Source organism: Carya illinoinensis, chromosome 9 (genome assembly GCF_018687715.1).
Source record: "Carya illinoinensis cultivar Pawnee chromosome 9, C.illinoinensisPawnee_v1, whole genome shotgun sequence".
In the NCBI taxonomy this organism is placed as follows: domain Eukaryota; kingdom Viridiplantae; phylum Streptophyta; class Magnoliopsida; order Fagales; family Juglandaceae; genus Carya; species Carya illinoinensis.
The window spans coordinates 41,456,567-41,483,169 of record NC_056760.1 but is presented as its reverse complement, the minus strand read 5'-3'; the positions used below and the strand labels follow the sequence as shown (position 1 = coordinate 41,483,169).

The window sequence follows — 26,603 nt, the reverse complement described above, 5'->3', positions numbered from 1 at the left end:
ATTGTGTAATTTTTTGAAAAAAAATAAATTAATACAAGATTTATATAAAAATAATAATTTTTTAATCAAAACTCTCATTTTTTTAAATTAATTATGTAATATTTACATACTTTACAATTATATATAATATTACTCATAAATATAAATGCAAATTAAAAACCTATCAGGCTTTCCAACTTTTATATATATCATTCTAGGAGATATTTTATGTTAAATTTAATTTAATTCTCAATGATAGCTTCACAATCATGTCCTATTTCAGTCTAAATCATTAAATTATGATAAGACGTACGTAGGCCCATCATAAATACACAGGAAAAACAGTGCTGCACCAAGAAGATTCATGGCTCTTATAATTATCTCTATTTGATCACGATTGATCATGAACCGTAAACGTGGAAATTGAATGATCACTCGTGCTCAATTTTGGATGGTACTACGTACTGTTTCTCGATCGGCCTCTTCTTTTTATTAGTCCTCTGAAATGTAATTAATAATCTTCTCAGTTAATGCAAGATTATTTATATATTTAAGAGTAAATTTACAGGTTCGATTAACATCCGATATATTCAGGTTCGATTAATATCCGATATATTAACATCATCAAAGACATTAATTTGTTTTATAATTTGAAGATCTTGTCGGTGAGGGTCTACAGATTCTGCGTAATAAATCTAATTTTATACGTGAAAAATAATATTTATAATCATAAATTATATAAATATTATATAATTTTTTTAAATTAAATTAATATAAAATTTACATAAAAAAAAATTAATTTTTTAATCATAAACTTCACTTTTTTTTTAAAAAATAATTATTTAATATTTACGTATTTTACGATTGTGTACGTAACGTTACTTTATATATATATATATATATATATATATTAATTTGTATGGTAATTTCCTTAGGAAAAAAGAAACTATAACTGCATTTAATTTGTTTTGACGGAAATTGATTTCTTAAAATGTTTTAAAATTACTTATATATAGTCATTTATAATACAAAATGGTTTATCTTTATTAAGAATATAATATAAATAATTAAATATATATTTTTTTATTAAGTTAAAACTTTCAAATAAATAATAATTTTATATGATATTAAAATAAAGATCATGAGTTCAAATCTTAAATTTTAACTATTTACTCTATTCTGATTAATTATATATTTTACGTGTTGAAATCATCTCTTAAAAAAGTCTATTCAATCAATAACGATTTTACGTGATATTAGAACTGAAATTTTCAAGTTTTAAGCTAATCTACACTTCATAATCTGATCTATTCATATATAATAATAATAATTTATTAATTCGGACCAAGTGTGAATTGAAATAAATTGGTTTCTAACAAAAACATGGATCGCGGAGGAGAATGAGAACATTTCAGACACCTAATTTGTATTTATTATAATATTTACTGTTAACCGGCTGATTACTTAAGTTAGGGATGTAATCAAGTTGAGTCGAGCTGAGTTTTGGCTTGTCGAGCTCGAGCTCGAGCTCAATCTTGAGATTTTTTTTAATTCTTTGTTTGAGCTTGACTCGATAAGCTAAAATCTCAACTCGAGATCGAGCTCATCCCATAAACAAGTTCGAGTTCGAGCCGAGCTTAAGTTTGAATTGTTTTTTTTAATAAGATTTAATAATTAATAAATTAAATAAATAATAACTAATATTAAATTTATACAACTAACAAGTAGAACCTATATTAAATTTAAAAATTTTAAAAAATTTATAAATAATTAATATCTAACTAGTTGATATTTATCCAAAATAACAATATATTATATGCATACATATATTATTAATACATATACTTAATATAATAGAATATATCTATTTCATATATGGTTATCACATACTAATATATGAAATTATTAAATTTTATCAACTAATTATTATATAAATTATAAAATATATCTATGAAGTATATTTATTATATAAACATAAGTAATTAGAATACATATTATATATTTAATTATAAAAGTGATATGCTTATATTATTAGTTAATACATATATACATGCATAGATGTATGTATATATTTATCAATATATGAATGAGTTTTAATCGAGTCGACTCGAGCATAAACGAGCGAGTCTAAACGAGCCTTAGTCAAGTCGAGTCAAATTTTGTCGAGTATGTATTATTTACAAATCGAGCAAGTATCTGCTTTAATGAATAAGTTTTTTTTTTTCACGAATCGAGTTCTATTCAAATTTAACCAAATGAACTATCGAACAAACTGATTTATTTACAGCCCTATACTTAACAATATGATTAAAAGGCGATAAACCTTCAGGGGAAGCAAAGACTTTCCTGACATCCACTGTAGTAAATACCAAAGAATCAAGAACGTGGCCAAACTGTCATTGACGCTGACCTCATTCCAGAACTAATATTAGAAGCCTGAAATTACCATTTTGCTCTTAACTAGGTATTAATAAAGTGTACATCACGTTCTTTCCAATTCCAAAAAAATAAAAAAATAAAAAAAGAATTAGCCTATTTTGGTCCCATGTGGTTCCCATTTTTGGAATAATTAATAGTCACATTTTTTCTTTTCATCTTTTGAGTTTAATTTTTAAATTTTTTGCTTATGATTATTTTATTTTATTTTGTGTATAGGATGAAATAATATCATACTATATGTAGATATTATAAATTCATTGATAGTTAGAAATAATATTTAAAATTAATAAGATATTTAAAAAGAATATTGAAATGATATGGAGGAAAAAAAAATAGATAAATTGATGTATAATATCTTATAAAAATCAGTAACTAAAATAAAAAAAGTGAGTTTTAATGATATATTATGAAGGAAATATACACAAACCATTGGGAGTGCTCGGAGCAATCCAAATCTTGAAAAATCAATCATCCCATTATACAACTCCACGTGAAAGAATCATCCATTTAATCTAAAATATATAATAATGTTATACTAAGTCTTCTATACCATGCATGTTTTACGTGATGTATATAATTTGATTTAAAAGATAATTTTTAAAAATTAAATTTTATTATTTAAATAATGTACATCGGGTGCTCTACGTACCGATTTGAGAATATAATAACTCATTTAATAAAGATCTTAACAAATATTCTAACATGACTAAATATTAAAAAAATTAAAATTATAAGGCATAATTAAAATAAAAAAGAGTGTATTTATCTTATGCTAACTGAATCAGAATGTGTTATATCTATCTTATCCTTGGTCTAAGTTCTGTTGAGAGAAATGTGGCACAACTTGATACAGTTATAAGCATAAATATTTTCTGATACAGGAAATTAAGTAATATTAGAAATCACATGAATAGATCCAAACGCATTAAAATTATAAAAACCCCACAACAGCTCCTTCTTGGAAAGCATCTAATAATTAATTTAATTCAAAGATAAATAATTGTGAAAAATAAAAAACGAGTGCGTTTCATTTGGCAAATTATTTTATTTTCTAAATTCAGCATTATTGAACTTGCTAAAGAATCAAGTACTTCCATGTCATGCTCTAATGTTAAATCGTCCAGACTTGACATTTACCCAGAAATAAAAATAAATAAATATATAAAACTCAAATCATAATTAAAAGAAAAGACTTCTGATCAAGACTTTCAAAGCCATCGGCCCATCACAAAGGCTTGCTGACAGAGCTTCGACAACATTAACTAGAAAGGCTGTTCACATTAGAAACATCATCAGAGTCTTTGTGGGATTATATATATGTATGTTTCAATATATTTAGATTAACTTTGGTCTGAGTGGCATGAAATTTCTTCTGGAGGTAGTTTTTTCTCTACGTGACTTGTTGCTGCTTCTTTAAACTCTCACACGATGGTCAGACTCAAGAAATTTACAGAGAATTTTAAGATGTTTGATTCCCAGGTATTCAGCCTTAGCCGTACCAAACTGCGAATCATTTCTACCATAACGTTTGCTGCGTTGATCTTTATCATCTACACCGACAGCATCGCCTCTGAGATTTCCCACCAGTCTCGTACTTTTTCCGATAAGCAAATCGTCGACGAGTTGGCGGCTCATGAAAGAACCGAATTAGGACGACTGAGATCGAGTATCGGACTCCTTCAAATACGTTCCATGCAAGAAGAGACTGGTGATCAACGTGAAGTAGAAGTACTTGACGATGAAAAGGATCTTCCGGTTCCTCCATTGAATGTCACAGAAGAAGAAAGGATTGCTTGGTTGCGGGAAAATTTATCAAAGTTCGACATTTTCAAGTCAAACAACATCACACGGCTGTTTCATGGTCGGGTTCTGGAGTTCTTCAACCATGACTGCGAGGCTCACTTCTTCATGACATGGATTTCCCCGGCAAGGTCGTTTGGGCATAGAGAGTTCTTGACGATGGATAGCCTTTTCAAGTCTCACCCTCGAGGCTGCTTAATGATTCTGTCAAAAAGCATGGACTCTGCAAGAGGGTACATGATTCTAAAACCGCTCCTTGACCGGGGATTCAAAGTCGTCGCAGTGACACCGGACTTGCCATTTCTGTTAAAAAACACGCCGGCCAAAGCTTGGTTTAAAGGGATTAGGAGGGCGGAAAAGGACCCCGGCGAGATTCCGTTAGCTCAGAATCTATCCAATCTGTTGAGACTTGCAGTTTTATACAAGTATGGAGGTGTTTACATGGACACCGATTTCATTGTGCTGAAACCTCTTACTGGGTTAAAGAACTCAATTGGAGCACAGAGCATGGATATGGAGTCCAAGAAATGGAACAGGTTAAACAACGCATTCTTGGCGTTTGACATGAATCATCCACTTCTGTTCAAATTTATGCAGGAGTTTGCATACACATTTGATGGGAATAAATGGGGGCATAATGGTCCCTATTTGGTTTCCAGGGTGGTTGGGAGAGTAAGGAGGAGACCTGGTTACAACTTCACAGTCTTGCCATCAAAGGCCTTCTATCCGGTGGATTGGCTTAGGATCAGCGGGCTTTTCCAGGCACCGAAAAACCAGGCCAGTTCCAAATGGGTAAAAGCCAAGCTGCTTCAGCTAAATGGGGAGACTTATGGGGTTCACCTATGGAACAGGCAAACAAACAGGTTAGCAATCGAAGAGGGAAGCGTCATGGAAAGTTTAATCTCAAATCACTGTGTCATTTGCCAACAGATATATACTTCAAAGACAAAAGTTTCTAAAAGGTGTTGATAATCTCCTCCAGTTGGAGCATCTTCTAGGTTGGTACATATTTGTTGAATTATAGCTCTGTTTCGTGGGCTATATGGATGCTCCTCTGTTTCGAGGTGTTCCTTTTCATTTTAGTTCCTTTTATTCATTTTACAATCCTGTACAAAGAAATAAATCTCACACAGCTTAACATTGGAATAGAGATTGCCCTGGCTGTTGTTCCAAGTCACGCAAACAAGCATATATTGTAAGGTATTCAAATTTTGATTACAACCGCTGCACATGTACTAATCCCTCTGAATTTCAACCAAATCTACATCCCCTGCATCTCCATAACCCACGTTCAGGCAATCTCTTAAATGACGTTTCCCCCCCTCAACTTGCAGTTGCTATATTTGACCTTCCTATTCCTAAAGCCAAATTCACCATCCATGAAGCTATCTTCTTAAGCAAACTTAGTTTGACCAAGCACACTCTGCACCCTAAAATACTCTAAAATCAGGATTTTATGCCTTGCACTCTAAAATATCAAAACTGTTACATTGCTATATCAAAAAACGAATAATTTTACACCCAATTGAGTTATAATTTCTTGATGCTGAGACCTTAATTAATGATACGAAATGTCAATTATAATTGCGATATCGCATATGATAAAGATAAAGGTATGTGGTGTATAGAATCCCACGTTGCTTACGAAAGAGAAATTCTTATTCTTTATAAGGTTTCAATGGGGCTCTAATTCTATCATTGACTAGTCCTTTTGAAGTATAGTATATGTGGTTTAGGCCTTTCATTAGAGTGTTTCAAATGATATTAAAGTCAATCCCAACAACAAATGTAGGACTTGAGCCACGCAACCTACGATGAACTGGCCCGACAAGGAAGTTGAGAATTTAAAGAGAACAGATTGTAATACCTCATATGATAAGAATAAGGATAGGTGGTATATGGAATCTTATATTGCTGGGGAATGATAAGTTCTACCTCTTTATAAGGGATTCCAATGGAGCTCCAATTATATCGTTTACTAGTCCTTTTAGAATATAGGCCATTGAGGCGTTACAATAGTAATTTGAATGTACAAAATATATTTTTCCATGGACTTTATTAAAGGCGAACCATTGTACGTAGTCCTCCAAACAGGCTTCCAAACGGGTATCCTCCATGTCAAATAATCTCCTCAAAGAGGAAGAAGAAAAAAACAAGAAGAAATGAAGAAGAAGAAGACCGATTATGAGTACTCTAAAATTGAGCTTGATCCTTTTCCTTTTGAGCTTCTTTGCGAATGCAGGGAGGGTCCTCTTCATCCTTTCTCTTCTGGTATCTCTGATAACCGACATGGTCTAAAAGGATATGCATGCATTGTACGGACAGATACGAGATACTCATTGCCTTTAAACAGTAGAACGAAAAAGGAAACGATAGCAGAAGGAACTAAGACGGACGGCTACTTTATATGGGAAAAAAAAACCGTGGAAGCCGGCAAGGAGAAAGTGAGCAACACTTTCTTCCAAGAAATCGCTTTCGAGGGAGTTTGTTTTGCATTAAGAAAAGACAGGGACTAAACACTATCTAATCTAAGGTATGAACCATAATTCAAGAGAAGTAACTCAAAATTCAAGCGAGAATAAAATATGACATAATATTTTATGCTATCTTTACAAACAAGAAAATCAAATATTGTATTCACCACAGGCAATGAATGAACCATTTTTTTAATAAAAAATAATAATAATAATAATTCGGGTTTAAGTAATTCTAAATGTTGAATAAAAGATAGATACATAAAATAGACTATACAACATTTATAATGCCCAAGTAAGAAGATCTTATGTGTGTAGGCCTTTTATAATTTATATTGTAAACTTGTAGAGCTTACTTTATATATTTACATCTTTTTCATTTCTAGTCCTAAAGTTGAGCGTTAATACATGAATCAAGGTAGACTTTTCAACCAAGATGGCACCCACAACGAGTTTTAAGGCTATATTTATGTGTAGGATGAAACTTAGAAGTCAAAGACGGTTTCGTTCTCAAACAAACAATATCTTGGTTAGAACTCCTCTAGATTCTTTCCAACCCCCACAAATAAAAATATATATATATATATATCTTCAAAATAAATTAATAAAATAATTTTCAAAAACTAAATAAATAAATAAATAAATACACGGCAGCCACTTCATGTTTATTCATTTTCTAAAATAATTTTAAATAAATTATTTAATATTATTTATTACATCATCTCTTAAAATTAACTTCTCTTGAAAAACTTCACATCCAAACAAATTCAAAGTGGGTCTCACTACTTTTTTAAAACTCTATAAAACCATCATCTTAAAACTTTTTCCAAATATTTACAATATTCATAGACACTCTTAACACTATTCATAAAACCATCTCATATCCAAATTTACAAGCTCAAGATGGGAAGATTGGACAAGTAGTAGTACCTAAAAAGGCTAAAACCTCCACACCCATGAGCCTGTGTCCATGAATTTTATCATGAAAACAGCTATTATCTACACACAAATGGGGTTGGATTCAAGTGTAGTGAACCACTTACCTGGCCTATTATTCTTGTAAATGCCACCTTTATCCGTCCAACCCAATTATAAAAAAAAAAAAAATCTACGTATTATCCCTACACCACGCATCTATTTTGATTTTTAATCTTTTTATTATTTTTTTAATAAATATATAATGTAGAAATGATGAGTAGAAAAGTTTAATTAATTTAATAAAAATAAAATAAAAATAAAAATTAAAACATATGTGATGTGTAGTTAGATGGCTGAATAACAAACCCATAAAAAAAAAAAAGTTGGCTGCCCATTCATTCATCCCCTTCAACAGATCCATCCCCCTCAAAATCTTCAAGGCGACTATCCTGGCTCGCACGCTTAAAATAACCACAATCTTACTCGTTATTTTTCATTCGTTAATCGTTTGTTTGTCTAGAATTTGAGAGATCAGGTCATGTTTAGGAAGTGATATCATCTCAAAAATTTTCATAATTTTCTTTCAAAATTTTACTTGCCAAACACTAAACACTTTTTTATTTCATTCTAACTTTTTAAACTTATAAACAAAATACAAAAAATAATACAATTTTTTTTTTCAAATTTTAAAACAAAAATAAAATTAAAAAATTATACTTAAATAATTTTTTAACTTTATAATATTTTTAATCTAATTTTTTCTTTTTCTTTTCTCAAGATCTAATAAAATATCTTAATATAAATTCTTTCATTACTATTCACAAAATTCTCGTATTTCTTATTACCTAAGCAAGCCTTTAAATCTCGAGTTTTATTCGGTCGAGAAGAAAGGGGACCAAATTATGTAAGACGCCATGTACTTCTTTGGTTCTGAAACCTTAATAAATCCATTTCGTAATTTATTGAAAGCTTCAGGAAGATCAAACATTGCCCAGATTGAGTACAACTGAGAGTCGCCGCCACCTTTGATAAGTTTTGTAAAAATTTTCTTGCTTGTGCTAATTATGGCAGCCTTACACTTCAGATGTCATTTGAATTTTCACATTACTTGGACATTAGAATCGATCCAATAACTTCCTGCATTTGTAATTGTTAATGTCATGAATATTTGAACGACAGATTATAAGGAGAGAAAAAACCTTCCCGAACATCCGTCATGTTTACCCATAAAATAAATAGTAAACAAATAAATAAAAATAAATAAAAAGAGATACATAGATTTACGTAATTCGACATAAAAATCTATTTACCGAGATTGTTTAGGAGGTAAAATTTACTATTATTGATGATTTTAGAATTTCTAATGGCATCATATATTACCAATACAATAGAAAATTTTGAGATTTCAAGAGGTTGAAGAGGACACCACCCTTGAAAGAAATTTGGTGGAGTTTGTACCTCGAGCTTGTGGAGAGTTCATCCCTCTTTTTATGGAGATATGTTTTTTTCCTTATAGTGATAAAGTCTAACCTGCCTTGCGAAGCATTTTTTTTTTAGAAGTCCGAGTTAACTTCTTTTAGTTTATCTCTTTTTTACCTTATCTTTTGGTTTTGTCTCTTCTCTTATTACCAGTGATAAGTTTTCAAAATATTGAACCCAATCAATTTAGTTCCTAACAATAATGAAACAAGAACTCAAAGATGGAGTCTCGATTACTGGAAGCAAGAAATCTGCATATTATATTTGTCTCCACTTGTAATATTGATCAACACTTCAATTAAAATTTCATTTATAAGACTCAAATTTTAAAATTAATTATTAAAAACAAATTGTCATTTATCACTTGAGAAAATAGTTTTTCTTTGAGGATTGGTACCCCCCCCCCCCCCACCCCGGCGGGGCACGGCGCGGGAAGTTGCAAGTAATAGTGACGACACCAAGAGCAATGAAGAGAATTTCGGAGCTCAGAAATCACATGAAGATCATAGGGATGACATAAAATTAGAAGCCATTTTACTGGCTACATGAAACGCTAGAAAGACTCGTCAATTTCAATCTTGACGCTCGCATCATCATCCTCAAACCGATCTTTCTTCGTTGGAGTCGGAGACACAGGTGCCCTCGGAGGTCCTTTTTGCTTGTTCCTAGGGCTTCGCCTGGTTATATTTTTTTTTTTTAAAAAAAATTGAAAATGAAAAGATAAAAATAATGATACGATTATACAACATGTAGGTGGAGGAATTGTAGTAGAAATCAAGAGAGAAGAAACCGAATGAGCGGAGAGCGATGTGCCTAGGGTTTTGGACCTAGAGAAAGATTTGCGAGATGTGATAGTTAGCAATTGGGAAGAGATAGGAGGAGCTCCGAGGACCAAAGACTCCATGGCTGAGCATTGATAGAGTGAGAAGATAGACGGACAAGGTTTTTAGAGGGAAATCGGAGAGACCGTTTCGCTTTTGAGTTGACTTCGTGAACATACGTGAGATTACTCTACAGGCCCTGTACATTCGAGCCCAATGACCGGTCCAAGGTTTACCTTCAAAATAAAAATGTGAATTTTATAATTTCTAATTACATTATTTAATACAATATTGGTTTTTTATTTGGCTGTTAAAATATTTAGAATCGTTTGCATTCTTACATTGAATAATTTTACTTATCATTCTCATACACTATCTTATTTATTAAATTTTTATTTTTATTTTTTTTATAATAAGTATGTGGTATATGGATGATAAGTAGAACAACTCAATTAGTTTAATAAGAATAAAATAAAATAAATAATTTTAAAATATATAAAGTGTGTAGAGTGAGATGATGAGTTAAAATATTGTTAGAATATAACTTTTGTGACGCTCCCAAATTTCGTTTGGGATCGGACGGACATTTGAAGCGTCGAGACATGCAACACAAGGTTATCTACCCCCGTTCATGATATATAAGATGCAATGTTCTTAACATGCATCTAACAATATGCAATATTCGCAGTGGATAAATTTTTTCTTTAGTAATACTATGCACCAAATTGAAAATATCTCAAATGCTTAAAACATACTTCATACATAAAAATTTATTGAACAACTGTGTTTGGGTGTTGAAGTCTCTTCAACACTTCTCAACACTTCTCACTACTATTCATTAGTTTATTATTACTTTTCACCTACTTTTTTTACTATTCATTACTTTTTACCTACTTTTTATTACTATTCATTACTTTATTATTACTTTTCACCTACTTTTTATTACTATTCACAACTCTCCTCAACACTTCTCAACACCCAAACCCACCAGTTAGAGATGCAACTTCATCGTACAAGTAGTAATTTATGTTAACTACTATATTAACATTGATGTTGCACCGTCGCTTAGTCAACTGTGTCTAGTTGGTCAGCTCTTGATCCTCCTTCAGGTCCTATAACAAGATCTACCATTCGGGAGGAATGGTAGTTGGGACTACCATAATGAGATTTGATTATAAATTTCAGTAAGTTAACAAAAATTTCCACACAGGCTAATGATGCATGTATGACAGTAAAAGTATGAATGTATAATCAAATTCATAAGTAATTAAAGCATAACTTGACGTACAATATAGCATAATTGACATGACTTAAATTGAAACATGAATTGAACTTGACTTGACATTAACTTGATCTGAAACTTGTATAAACTATTAGTATAGTCTATATATTACAATTAGTAATATATAAATACTATAGTCTATACTAATCGTAAATTTATAATAACTAAATCATTATAAGTCTATAACTATATATATTTAGTATCAATATATTATTATACTATTTAATGTATAACTATTAACTATAATATATAGTACTAGTATATATTAATATATTAACATATTATAAGAGTTATGGTATAAATTAGTAAAGTATTACTTATAGTATTAGTATTATAATTTATGATTACTATTAGTATAGTCTATAAGAATTTATAGACTATACTAATAGTCTATAACTATTAGTAATATATATAGTTATAGACTTATACTAGTATTAGTAATATTAGTTATGTTGAATCAATCAGTTAGTATAATTATCAGTAATTTGTATTAGACTATTAGTAATTTAGTATAGCTATATTATATCAGTAATATTAGTTATGTTGAATCAATCAGTTAGTATAACTATTTTTTACATTATTAGTATTAATAATATTAGTATTAGTTATAGCCATATAGCCTATATTAGACTTAAGAGTCTTAGACTATATAATAGACTAATAGTATTAGTACAACTGTATAGCTATATATTAATACTAATTATAGTGAAAAGTATAACTATATAATAGTATTAATAGTAGATTAATAGTATGGCTATATATTAGTATTAGTTATATTGTTATAGTGATTTAGTATATTATAATTTCTATATTATAATTTATACTATAACTCTTATAATATGTTAATATATTAATATATAGTAGTACTGTATATTATAGTTATACATTAAAGAATATAATAATACATTCATACTAAATATATATAGTTATACAGTTATACTTATAGTGATTTAGCTATATATTAGTATTAGTATTACTTATAGTATTTAATATAACTATATAGTCTATATTAGTATAAGTATAACTATAGTATATTATAATATTAGACTATTAGTATTATTATTTTTTAATACCATATTAGACTATTAGTATTAGTATAGATATTAGTATTAGTATATAATTATAAATATTAGTATTAGTAAAAAATTATATAATTAATTTATAAAATTATTTATATAAATTATTTTTTATTTATTTTTTTTCATTCGGTCCGGTTCGGGGTGGAAAACCCCCGGACTGTTCCACCCCGGACCGAGACTAGACCGAATGAGTTCGGTCCTCTTAAAATTGGACCGGACCGGACCAGACTGAATTCGGTCTGGTCCAAAAATGGCCGGTCCGGTCGGTTTGGCCGGTCCGGACAGGCCGATATTCACCCCTAGCCACACACTACTCCTCCAGCACCTTTTAAAATACTATGCTTCTTAACTACCCTAGTATTAGTGTTGAAAAACAATGAAGATTTTTCCTTATTCAGGACTTGACCCGATGCTAGTTCATACCTCTGAAGAATCTACATCATCTCATTCCATTCTTCCTTTTTTGCCCTCTTAAATAAAACACAATCATCGGCAAAAAGTAGATGATTAACCCTTAGCCCCATTTTTGACACAGAGACTCCTCTGATTATCCCTCTCTGATCAGCCTTATTAAACATGACACTCAACCCCTCAGCACATAAGATAAACAAATAGAGAGATATAGGATCTCCCTGCCTTAATCCCCTTGCTGGAACAAACCTTTCACCTGGAACTCCATTTGCCAAGACAGAGTAGGAAACTGATGAAACACAGCCCATTGCAAGCTAGATCCATTTTTCATTAAACCCCAACTTCCTCATCATTTGTTCCAGAAACTTCCATTCAATTCTGTCATAGGCCTTGGACATATCCAGTTTCAAAGTCATGCTTCCATTCTTACTCCTTTATCTTGACTTCATGGTATGCAAAACTTCATAGGCTATCATTACATTGTTAGAAATAAGTCTCCCTGGCATAAAAGCACTTTGGTTTTGGGAAATTACATTAGATAACACAAACTTTAGCCTATTTGCAATTACTTTTGGTATTATCTTGTATACTACATTACAAAGACTTATAGGTCTGTATTCACTAACCAATCTTGGTTCTTTCACCTTAAGAATAAGAGCAATGTAAGTATAGTTTAAAGAGAAATGGATATTACCACCATTTAAGCACTTCATCACAGCATCATAGATTTCCTCTCCCATGATACTCTAGTGATTTTGAAAAAAGCTGGCGCCATATCCATCTGGCCCTAGTGATTTCAAGGGAGCCATCTTGAAAACAGCCTCCTTCACTTCTATTCTTGTGAACTTTTTACTCAACTTCTCATTCATTTCATGTGATACCCTCGGGTCAACAATTCTATGACACTTCTCAATTTCAGCTTCTGTAAGATGGGAGGAGTTGAAGAGATCATCAAAGTAGAGTTTGAAAGCCCCTTCAATCTCAGCAAACTCACTGACTAGTCTTTTCTCCTTGTTTAGAATCTGTTTGATGGTTTTCTTCCTTCTGCTTTGAGTTGCACAAGCATGAAAGAAACGAGTATTTCTGTCCCCCAGTTGGTACTAGCTTTTCTTTGCTCTTTGCTTCCACTTAAGGTCCTCTTTATCTAACAGCAACCCCACCTCCTGCTAAACCCTTCTTATCTCTAACATGTGCATTCCTTCCTCATCTTGGAGCTGTTTAAGTCTTGCAGTCTTCTCTAGTATCTCCTTCCCTCTATCTTTAACCAACTACCTATTCCATCTTCTCAAGGCCAAACTACAATTTTTAAGCAATCGTTGTACCCTCAGCTCCGAGTCTCTCACATCCACACACCTCTTCCATTCTACTGCAATTACACTACTACACCCCTCCTCAAGAGCCCATGATGCTTCATATTTAAAGCCCTTGCTTTTGAATCTTTCTAGAGTCATGGATCTTTTATAGCAAAGAAGAACATGTTTATGGTCAGAACATCTTGAAGCCAATATCTCAAGCTCCCTACCAGCATACAATTCATTCCATTTGGGATTAACTGCTGCTATATCAAGACGTTCTTTAGTGAAAGTCTCATCACTATATCTATTGCTCCATGTGATACAGCTCACTAACCTCCAGGGCCTCTCTAAATGAAGCCATTTGAGACTCCTTCCGAGGCCTTCCCCCTTCTTTTTCAGCATTGATGATTATTTCATTAAAATCTCCCAGGACACACCATCCTTTCCCTCTTGGAGGTTTAAAGGATTCCAATAGGCTCCAAGCCTCATTCCTTTTTTGCACCTCAGGAGGACCATAAAAACCAGTTAAAAGCCATCTAACTTTAGATTCAGCATCAGTTATCCATGAATTAATGTGTCTCTGAGAATAATTGTACACCTCCACCCCACCTCCATATCCCAAAACAGAATCAATCCTCCCCCTAAACCCACTGGATCTACCTCAAAACAATTCTGAAAACCCACCCTTCTTTTCAGCCATTCCACTTTACCTCTCTTCAATTTTATCTCCATTACAAAGACAATGTTGGGCTTCTTATCCTTCACTAACAAGCAAAGGTCCTAAACTGTCCAAGGGTTTCCAAGCCCTCAGTAGTTTCAACTTAGGATTTTCATTATGTTTGGCAAGGCAGCTTCCGCCACAACAGTCATTTCACAAGCCAAACTCTCCTCTCTTCTAACCTTCTTTCCCCCCTTTCCCACCAGATCCTCCTTTGTAACTTCATCCACAGGTTTTTTAACATGGGACTTCCCTTTCTCATGCCCTAACTTTGTCTCTTTCACTCTCGCCCTTCTCTTCCACTTCCCTACCCCTTGAGGTTTGTCATGTTGTCCCTCTTTTTTTTCACCTATCATATCCACTACAAAGTTTTGCTTACTGCCCTTAGCTTCCCCACATAAAACCTCATTAATCATTGGCTGGATCTCTTGCACCTCAATCTCCACCAAAGACCCCTCTCCTTCCTTCATTGTTTCTGTTTTTCCTTGCCTTTCCTTAACTTTAACCATCATCTGTCCTCCCATTCCTCCTTTCATAAAATTTTCCCCCCTTCCTCTACTAGTACATTCCTTAGATTTGCCATACTGTTATCTACTACCTCTACCATTCCTTTGCCAACTCTTGGATCTCCCCCAGTGTTATTTTTCCCTTTCCCCTTATCTACATTTGTTTAAGATAAGTCATCACTCACCTTTCGATCCATTTTTTTAGCATTAAATCTTCCATTCGAAATGCTAGCAGCAAAACCTCTGTCGCCTTCCATTCCGAACCTTTTTTGGTTCAATTCAGCTCTTAGCCAGACTCCATATCGACCATCACCCTCGATTTGAAATTTTTTCCTTCTAGCCTTGCCAGCACACCCAAGATCACTGTGGAAAAACTTCCCACACTCAAAACAAATCTGTGGCATCTTTTCATATTTTATAGGAATCCACAACACCTTCCCTTTCACAATGACAATTCTCCCTCTAGTTATCGCTTTTGTTAGGTCCACTTCCACCTTCACTCTAAGGAATTCGCCCCAACTACAACCATCATCATTAACATCGATCTCTACCACCTTCCCGATCGTACCACCAACCATCTTCCTAAACTCATCATTCATGCAAGTTAAGGGAAGATCATGCAACTGAATCCAGAAGTTTTCTTTCTCAAAACTCATGTTTGCTGGTTTAGTAAAACCATCAAATAGGTTACGGACAATTAGGTTATTATTGAATAACCAAGGCTTTCCTTCCCACACTCTTTGTCTATCCTCTTTTGTTGCAAATGTAATCACAAAAACATTTGCTCTTACCTCCTGAAACACCGCAGGCCTACTAACTCGCTAGACCTTCGCCATCGTAGCACCAATAACACCTTGTCCAACCTTCCTCTCCGCTAGAATTTTTCCCACTAAGCATTGGTCCTCTTTGTCTCCCACCCCCTTTATCATTCTCTCATCTACCTCAATCGCCAAGCTCTCTTCCTCAGAGAGATATAACCCTTTCCACTTACCCTCCAGTTCCTCCATACCCCACCTCTATCCTCCGTCGTACCAGAAAAGATTCCCAGCCTGACGAGAAACTGCCTCCCACTTCACCTCTTTCTGTTTTCTCTAGAGAGAAAACTGTTAGAGAGAAGAATTTCTCCTACATACCATAACTCCTTGTGCAATCGTAATGTTTTCTTGATTCTTACCTCAATTGTGATTAAAGATGAATAAATCACATCCTTAAATGGTAAACCATTTCACCATATGAAATCTAAACCATCCCAAAGAATGTTGGGCTTAAATGTTTGTGAGCAAGGATCTGTGGAGCTCAATGACTTATAAACTGCATTGGTGATTCCCACCAAAGAAGCCCACATTGAACCGAGCAACCAAGCAAATCCTTTTAATTTTCATTTAAAGAATTTCTTACGAAGGGCTTGTAGTGACAGTCTACCTACAAAGATTCATTTGTTTAAATGCAAAATAATTGCTACTAGCCTTTGTCCCTTATGAATTGAAGTAGAGGAGGATTTATTTCATATTCTATGCAAGTGTTCGACTGTTCAAAAAGTTTGGAAGAAATTCTTTGAAAATGACATGGTTCTGTTGGCCTCTTATGTAAGGTTTGATTTGTAGTCTGGGCACTAATGCAGCAATGTGATTCTAGTATCCTTATTGGAGTTCTAATTATTGCTTGGGGTATATGAAGATTCTAGAATTTAAAATTGTTTCAGCAAACTAAATTCATTGTCTATGAGATTGTGGATAGTTGTTTTGACTATGTTGAAAATTATAAACTGGTTCAGAACTATCGACAAGTCAAAAAGAACTTATCCTTACAAAGAGCACTAGTAGTAGGCTTAACAAAGTTAAAATTTAGCTAAAATACACAAAAAATGGTTATAATGGACTCAACAAATGAACAGTAATTTTAGCTTTCAATAATTTCACTGGCCAAATTTATTGAGCCATAGCTATTGGCCAAAACAATATTTTGGCATAAAAAATTCTCCTCCTTCGTGCTATTCCTTTCGCACATTTCACTTGAAGCACAATTTCATTTCGCTTTGGTCTTCTTCCTCACTCCTAGGCTACGTGACCAATTTTCACAAAGACACTTGAGGCATACGGCAGGTAAATCTGGTCTTCTCCCTCACTCCTGGGATTACTTCATACATTTTTTCATCATATTCTCAAAACATCGCATACAATAGTTCCATCCATTTATCACTTCCGATTTCATCTTCATCTAATACAAGTAAACCCACGCCCACATCCTTGTAGGTGACCGGCGATTTCTTCTATTTATAAACCCATTTACTTGTATTCAAAAATTATTTTCCATATCAGCAGCCGAATTATTATTTTCCATTCACTTGTAAACCCAGGTGACCCACGATTTCATCTATTTATAAACCCATTTATAGGTGACCCACGATTTCATTCCTTTATTTTCATCTTCATCACCGAATACAAGTAAACCCACGCCCAAGCTGATTTCTAGAAAATGGAATGTGGATGTCTTAGTTTTTTTTTTTTTTTTGGAATGTGGAAATCTGGTTTGTTGGTTCGTGGGCATTGTTGGTTTGTGATATTTGGGTGTTAGAATGTGGAAATCTAGATGGAGAAGGAAGGAAAGGGAATGGATTTTTATTGGGAGTGTAGGGGTGAGGCTGGAAGAGATAATTATATGTGATTTATTCTGGAGCTTCTTTTGTCTCACATGACTTCTTTAGAATTAGAATTAAAATAATGAAAGTTAAAAATTAATATTTTACTAAATTTTAGCTAAAGTTTATTGAGGCCACTACTAGTACTTTAAGGTGGCATCTTCCTCTGTGTGGGAAGTGGAAACTTAACTTTGATGGGGCTGTCTTTCACTCTTTACAACTTTTTTGGATGGGTGATATCTTAAGAGAGGATAGAGGGGATATGATTATGGCTATGTCTCGGAAAGAGGAGGGGATTCATGCAGTTGATGATATTAAGGTTCTTGCTGCTTTGCAGGGTTTACAAATGATTTATCATTTGAGAATTTCACATTTAGTTCTTGAGATGGATTAGATTATTATTCTAGAGGCTATTCGTTGAAATCATGAGAATTAGTTAAGTTTCAGCTCTTTGTTGCAGGAGATACAACTTCTATTATCCTCTATTCAGTTCCTTGATGTCTTACATTTTGGTCAACAAGAAATGAGGTGGCACATCTACCAGCAAGACATGCACATTTTTTGGGTGACACTCTTTAATGGTGGTATGATCCTCCAGATTTTATTTCAAGGAACATTGCGGTGGATATTTTTGGTCTTGCTACCATGTAAATTTTTGGAGATTCTTTGTAGCTATTTCTAATATAAATGGCATATGCTATTTCTAAAAAAGATAAAAGATTAAAAAAAAAAAAAAAAAAAAAAACCTCGAGGGTTTAAGAGGCTGCCAAGGTGCACTTCTCTTAGTCCTTTTGTGACTACCATTATAATTGTGGGGTAGGAAGTGGCAATGGTGTTTGTGACGTGCCTAAAAGTGGGAAGAGAAGGTGGTGGGTTTAGTACAGTGGTAGCATAAGAAGAGGGTGAAGTAGTAAAAACAAGCACATGTATGCATCAAAGCCCAAACATGGAGAAAAACAAAGTACATTGAAAAAATTAGGAAAAATTCAAGGAACAAGTACAGAGGAGAATGAAAGGCAAAACATAACAAGAAAAACTCGAACGAGAGATTGGATGGAGTGAATACGGCCAGCATGTGTTAGTATTAATGAGTCAAAATGTTTTCAATGACATGCATTTACTACAACGGCAACTTAAGGCATGTTTGGGGAATGGGATAAAATATAAAATTATTATCTTATTATTATAACTTTTTCAAGTTTTCACATAAAATATAATAAACAATTCAAACTTTTTAGATCTCAATTCAACATTTTCAAATCTCAAAATAATAATAATATTATAAAATAATATATTAAACTTTTATTTAAAACAGAAATTCACATCTCACTTTCCAAATATAATAAGAGTAGGGTATTATAGTTAATCAAGAGTGGTGGTAAGCCAAAACCCAAAAATGAGAAAATAAATAGAATTAAAAAAAAAAAAAGGAGATTAAAGAACGAGTAGAACGAATAAGTAGGGTAGGCTAGTTGGCAACTACTTCACTCCCAGGCTGTTTGGTAGGGGTATCTAATGCCACCTCATCCTCTGCGCCCAACTTATAGAAAGGTAGTCTGTTCCTATTATATGTATTATATGGGTGAACAGATGGAGGGCAAGAGCCGGCCGCTCCTCTATTCCTAAAAGGCAAAAACCCACAAAAAAGTATTCTTTCCACTATTTCCTCCTCTGTACCTTCCAAATCCTAAAAATCAACTAAAATCGAATCAAAATCAAACACAAAATGGAATCAAAATTGATTCAAGACTAGAGAACGACGCCGTGGGTCTTTCGTTCGGGAATAGAAAACTTCAACGTTCTGAAAAAAGAAGAGATGAAGGAAAAAAAGAGAGAATATGAGAGAGAGGAGGTGCTCGCTCAGAAAGTTTCCTAAATATGAAAGCCTGACGATGAGGAGAGGCGAAGCTCAACTCGCTCGATTAGAATTAGGGTGTTATATATATATATATATATATAGGTTGGGCGGGTGGGTATCCAGACTGGTGGATATCCTGCCCACACCCCACTTTGCTATATTAACAAAAAAATCCAATTCGTCCCACTCAATAAATAGGTGGATTTTTCGCCCAATACCTAGACAGCCGGGTAGGACACACGGGTGGGCTAGGAGACGGACTCCGGTTGCCCAACCATAAAGTAGGGTATAGTCAATGGTATGCCAATTCTCTTCCCTCCATGTTCAATGATTATTTTGTCTTTTAATTTTAAATTTTCTGAGTGAGAGTGAGTACCTCCTGCCTGATGGAGGGAGGGATAAGTAGATTTGAATCGAGAGTTTAGTCTCACCAAACCATCTAACGAGGTGGAAAACGCATGGACCAATCAAGTGGCCCATGAAATATTCAAAGTAAAAAAATCAATGATCATTAGTCAATAATCAGTCAGCACTTTGAATGGGAACCCTTAACCACCATTTGTTAATAAACATATTCAGAGAACCGGCAAGACCATCCCACAATATCTGGCAACAAAATTAAAAACAAATAGCATAATTCAACCAACCATATAAGGAAAGGAGGTGGTCTTCTTGCATAAGTTCACATGTGATTTTTGATTTTTTGAAGCCAGAATATTAAGGAGCAAAGAGTGGCACGCGACTAGCAAAATGAACCCACGTGCAACCCATACCCTATCGGTGGGACATGTCCACCTTCCATCCTCTCAAATGGAATCTTAGGTCAAATGGACCATTCAAACATGTCCATATTCAACCTATGATGTCAGGCAAAGTGGATATTAAAAATAAAAATGGAAACAGAGAAGCCCCATGCCATCACTTATATATATATATATATATATATAAGATGCCCCTTGGAAACATGCTACTAATTATGAGATTGGGAGCTATAACAGCGAAGAAGGCCAACAAAATCATATATTATAATATCCCAACAACATGTCAACACCAAAAAAAAAGGATAATTGTAAAAGATAACCTAAACATATATATCTGATTCAAGTAAAGCCTATTCTTTGATAGCAAGGGAATCATCACACACTATTTTATAGGAACTAATTTAAGACAAAAAAATATAAGATCCCAAAAAAGAGCAAAAAATCCACCACACATCACATGTAGAGGAAATATTACTACTTCCCCATGTATGATACAGAATATGGAAGAAAGAAAGAGCTGGAAGAGAGAGAGAGAGAGAGAGAGAGAGAGAGAGAGAGAGAGTCGTCTTGAGTGATTTCAGTGATGAGGGGCTGCTGCTGCTGGTGTTGGTGTTGGTGTTGGAGGCTTGCACTGATAGCACTTGGCAAAGAGCCCAAATGTGTCTACTTGCCTCACAAAGTTGGTCATGCTGGCCCATCCTCCGAACCCAAAGCCAACCACCAGAACCCAAACCACTATAAAAGCATTGACCACATACATGCCAGTCCAGCTTGGTAAAAAGAAAGGAGGCTTCTCTGCAGCATTCTGCAAGAAAAATGGTAAAAAAGAACAAACAAAGGTGAACCAAACTTGATCACATTATTTAAGGCCCCATTGCGAACTCGCATCAAACACAAAACCTGGACAGGCAACAGCCACCCCAGATTCTACCACAAATTGATTTTAAGAGGTGGGTGAATTTTTAGACAGATTATGCAGAAATGGGCCTAATTGAATTATTGAAAAACAAGTTAGTCAAGTCGGCCAGCTCATCTTAAGAGATGGTACAATACTCAAGACTGTAGCTTATAACCAAATGAAAGTGACTTGCCACCTATCTCCATTCGTTATAGTAATATTTCCATATCAAAGACTTAAATGCTTTTGTACACTTGCTTCACACTCTCCAGCTCTCACTTTTTTGTGGGCACTCTGCAACTGTGGAATGTGGGAAAGCCCATCAAAGCCGGGTGCCCACTAAATCTCCGATGCTAAACCTACCCCTAATGGATCAAGATAATTACCACTTGCCACTAGTAAAGCCTAAAGGTCTAGGCCAAAGTGGGAAAAAGGCAAATGCCTTCGTGGGGACGGTGTGAGTGAGAGTGAAAGCCTGAAACAGAATCAGAGACCTATTGTTTAGGAGATTTTACCTGTCGGGCTGAAGCTTTTCTGTAGGTTAGCATATGTGCTAAAGATGGGATAATGTATACAGTGAAGCTAACCAAAAGAGCCCCAACTGCAGAATTTATAGGACCAAAGAATGGGAAGATTATCGCCAAAAACCATATGGGTATCACCACTGGTAGCCTTGCTAGCGCCCTTAAACAGATGCTCCTTGTGTCATGCATCCCTATCACCTTCTCCCACACAAAATAGAGCGGGGTGCATGCAAACCCAAATGTTATAAACTGCAAAACAATTTCATAAAATATAACAGAATGTTAGATTCCAGTGAAAATATCATTCATTCTTTCTAGGGCAGTTGTTTTGTGCAAAAACAAAACCAAAAATGTAATAAAGTACAGTTTTTTTCGACAAGGCTCCTATGGTTAAGTAATACAACCTGGTGAATAAGCATCAAGATAACAGCGGCATCACGGAAGCCATTCTTGGGGAGGAGAGAGAAGGCATTAGAATGGTTGAGGAGCTGATCACCAAAAGCCCAGTAGACGGCAGTGGCTGAAGGAATGGTTAGTGTGAAAACGTAAAGTGTGGCCATCAGGTATATATACTTGAATTTCTGGGGCTTCCACATGGCGTGCATTATTTCCCTGAAACATTCATTTTCAGAGGAATTCCACATATCAGAATCAGTTTTGCTTCCCACTCGTAAATCTAGGAAGGGAAAAACGAAAGGGGCGGCCCAATTCTGGAAAAAAAGCATTTCAATTTAATTTAATCAGATACTTTAACTCCACTACATGAAAATTTACATTTATCATATTTACATTCATCACGACCGTCAGTCCCCAAGACAAATGCTAGAGGCTCATGTGAAAGCTTGGGAACATATGTAAGTAACGAAGTGACTTTACCAAAGTGTCCCCAATCCCATAGTCTCTGATTACTATTTATGTTTGTATAGGACAAGGATAATATCTCGTGGGAAAAGACAAAGGAGACTAGGTTAAGGTCAGAATCTAGACTAAGCAAAGAATACAGTTTGGATTTGATTAAACTAGAATATATACAAGACATTACTGTGCATTTTGCCTAGGGAAAAGGAAGGAGAGGGTAATGTTGTTTCCGGGCAAACAAAAGTTGATTGCATGATTTTGTCTGTGGGTCGCCAACACTGAGATGGCCGGCAAAAGCTGCAGACAGAAGCCGTGTAGAAACAAGTGAAAGAAGAGCAAGGGGATAAACATGTTGGGGGGAAAAGATAACCCTACACAGTCACAGCATGACCACCGAACGTGTAGAGTATGTTGGTTGCTCCGGTGAAGTATAGCACTAGTTTTGTTGGCGCCGAATGCGACACATTCTCTACCTGCAATTACAATTTTTTTTTTTCAGTTTTTTTCATTTGTTGGTGCAAAACCGCCAAAAAAAAAAAAAAAACCTCGAGAATTATTACTCCTACAAGACACAAAACATGGCTTGAACTCAAGGACTTTGAGGTTTGATTACCTGCCCATGGACAACAGCGGCTATGGTCAAGTACCAGGCGGTATAAGTGGTCATTCCGAGGCCAAGAAAAGACCAAATCCGGTAGTTATGAAAGGAAGGTATGAAAACTGTAGTAGCACAGCAAGCACCAAAAATATAGGTCCAAGTCCGTTTGTCCAAATTGTCGTTGATGTAGTATATGTTACTGTAACTCGTCAGGAAGGTACAAAAAAAATTGTTGATGTCCAACAAACCAGACAAGAATTACCGCAATTGAGTGTGAATTTTGACGAAAGATCTTACCTTGCACAAGCTATAAGCTGAATGACCGATCCAAAGAGGAGGAAAGTACAGTTGAAAGCGAGCCCCACCGCTTTCCAGTACGGACCAAGAAGGCCATCAAGCACTTCAAACCACTGCAATCGAAAAGTGTGCTTTTACTTTAAGAAGTTAAGAACATAGTTAAGACTGAAGTGTTGGACTATAGTAACCGGAGTTAATTTTTTTTCCTCCAGTGGGTTTGCTTTGATTGGGAATAAGTGGTGCTGGTGATTCTGAGAAGCAGAACCAACCTGTATCACATGGTTCTTGAAGCTGACGTTTTCCTTCTCCTTTCGGCTTCTGTACTCTACATAGAGTACGCTAATCAGATAAGCCGTCCAGCTTCCCATTATTCCATAGAATACCTGAAGCAAGATTCCTGATAGTATTCCCAGTTGAGAGAAAGAGTAAGGAAGTGTTAATAGCACTTGCGCAACCTGTTGTGAAAGAAGAGAACCAAAATTTATTAATTCGTTTGAAAGGAATAGGCTAAAATCAGTGTTTCTTTATGGTTTTCGTAATTGGTTTTACTTGATTGGAAGCGCAGCTGAACCATGCGTCCCAGACAGAACCACCATGCCAGAGAAAGTTCTTGACACTGAACACGGAATGTTCTTCCACCTTCTCTTCATCCTTGCCCTCGTGTTCTGTCTCACTAATGTTGGGAACTATTGCTTCCTCTGCTTGCTTCTGAGGCAACATTGTCTCCGTTTTTCTCCGAAGGCAACGTCTAAATCCCGGTAGATCTGAAACATATAAAAGACAGTTAATGAGACAAAAATCTACAATCAAACGCAGCCCCAGAAAACGAAAGCCAATAAGACCCCAGATCCGACTAACAGAAAATTCTTGAGCTCTTAAAAAAAGGGGGGAAAAAATAAACATAAGCTTCCACACAAAGTCCAAAAAAAGATGGAGGAGAAAGGAGAACAGAAACAAAAAGAAAGAAGCAAATTACGAAGCTTGGAAACAAAAGGGGCAGAGTCGTAACATGTTTTTCACGAACAAGACTAAAGAGAGAACCAAAAAAGAAAACGCGAACTCAATACCACTTTCAACTTCCTTCTTCGAGAGGTCTCTTTCGCGAAAAGATTGAAGCAACCGCAGATCTGTCTTCCACACAAAATGACAGTAATATCACCTTTTCCTTGTTTTCAGAATGACAAATTAGTGGCTTTAGAGAGAGAAAGACTGAGAAAGAGCGCACGAGTAGAGGGAGGCCAGTACGGTTGAGAAAACAGAGTGTCAAGTATTCTTCATCCCAAGATTTAGCAGGTGGGGAAGAGCCTTAACTGCGTCCAAATAATGGGCAAAATCTCAAGCTACAAATGTCTCTCCGCGTCCCTTTAAAACCAATATTAGCTCAGTAAAAGCCCCGCTTTTAATGCGCCACCAATTTGCACAGAGAAAAGGCAGTGCCGAACCCCCAAAGACGGCGAGAGAGACCTCAAAAGCAGGAAAGAAAAAATAAGAATCTCCGCAGCAGCTGTTTCGAAGGAGCTTGCAGAAGTTGAAGAAAAAGACCCTTTTCGCTCCTATTCAAACCTATATATATATATAAACAAAACCCAAAACGTTTAATACACTAATATAATAGTACTATGTTTTTGCATTTTTTTTTTTCCTTTCGCCTTTGAAATTCTCCCCACTGTCCACTTTAAAAGAGAGAGAAAATAAGGGTGAGAGAGACGAAACCAGCCAAATGCCCTGAATTCCCAAATTCCGATTCGATTCCCTGGGTCTCCGTTTGGTGAGGAAAGCAGCTTGTAGATCAAAGTGACTGGGACGTTGTTCTCATCAGTAAGGACCCAATAATGCCATGGACATTCCTTTTTATAGCCCCCCCAATCCCCTTTCAACGGCTATTACTTTTACTTTATACACTCTCACTTGCTTGTTCCCCAATGCCCTTCACTTGATAGTTGATATTCTACTATTTTACCCTACCTAAGTTTTAAAAAATAAAATAAATAAATATTTATTGAATATTAAATATAATTTTAAAAAACTCATTCAAATAGTAATATCACCTTTCATTTAAAACTTTAACTAATATTTTCTTTATCTAATTCCCTAAAATTTTCTTTCTTTTATTCTTACACTGTTGCAGGGTTAAATTTCTGCCTAGAAACCGCTTTCCCACCTATCCATTTCCATAGTTTAAAGAATGTATGAACTTGAGAAAATGATCCAAATCCCTTTCAACTATTCCGGGAATTCAATTTCCCTGTCAACAATTCATTTTCGATTTAATATTTGATTAATTGCGATTCCATCAACCTCGTCCCTGTCCCCTCAGTCAATAGCGTGAAGCCAAAAATTCCAACCCAAAACCATATCACTTCGACATACCCCCATGCAATGTGTTTTTTAACATGCGGTTTGAAAAGTGAGAAAATATTAAAAAAATTATAGTTTTAAATAAAAATAAAAATTTAAATAAAATATTATTTTTTAAAATTTAAAAACAGTTAAGTTATTTTTTATATTTTATATAAAAATTTAAAAAAATTATAATGATAAATGATATGAGATAAAATATTTTTACTATCTAAACAAATTTCTCAAATATTTTTTTATTTTCTTTTTAATAATCATAAGGAGATATATTATCATTCGAGTCTTGAAACGTTATTGAAAAGTATTTTTAATTTTTAGTAAAAATAATATAACAGGCTGTCTGTGAGTTGTTCCTCGCCCATAAAAGGTCAAAGATACCTTCGTAATTAGTTTAAACGTGGGCCGGAAAATGCTGCCGACGTATGCAAATGGAGGCCCATTACGTTACGTTAACAACACAGTTTACACAATCGCCTAGAAATTTTCTTCTCTCTCTCTCTCTGTTTTTTTTTGTTTGTTTGTTTGGGCGCAGCCGCGCGGGGACACTGTTTCGGTACAGGGCCGGCACGCGTGTGTTTGAGGCGAGGTTCTGGCAGGAAAGAAGCCGAGCCA

General features: G+C 34.6%; 2 protein-coding genes across 2 annotated transcripts; one reads left to right on the top strand and one right to left on the bottom strand.

Annotated features, from left to right (window-relative positions):
* The first annotated feature begins 3,670 nt into the window (after positions 1-3,670).
* On the top strand, positions 3,671-5,422 carry LOC122277258 (lactosylceramide 4-alpha-galactosyltransferase-like). The gene has a single exon (XM_043087198.1). It carries the CDS (start codon positions 3,847-3,849, stop codon positions 5,185-5,187), a length of 1,341 nt encoding a protein of 446 aa, XP_042943132.1. The 5' UTR covers positions 3,671-3,846; the 3' UTR covers positions 5,188-5,422.
* A 15,278-nt stretch (positions 5,423-20,700) lies between these two features.
* LOC122276498 (auxin transporter-like protein 2) lies at positions 20,701-25,453 on the bottom strand. Its single transcript, XM_043086273.1, has 10 exons — positions 25,347-25,453; positions 24,701-25,196; positions 24,183-24,397; positions 23,903-24,088; positions 23,634-23,746; positions 23,352-23,535; positions 23,114-23,211; positions 22,285-22,492; positions 21,872-22,129; positions 20,701-21,263 (listed from the first exon to the last, which is right to left on the bottom strand). The coding sequence occupies exons 3-10, from the start codon at positions 24,351-24,353 to the stop codon at positions 21,036-21,038; spliced, it is 1,446 nt and encodes a 481-aa protein (XP_042942207.1). The 5' UTR covers positions 24,354-24,397; positions 24,701-25,196; positions 25,347-25,453; the 3' UTR covers positions 20,701-21,035.
* Positions 25,454-26,603: the final 1,150 nt, after the last annotated feature.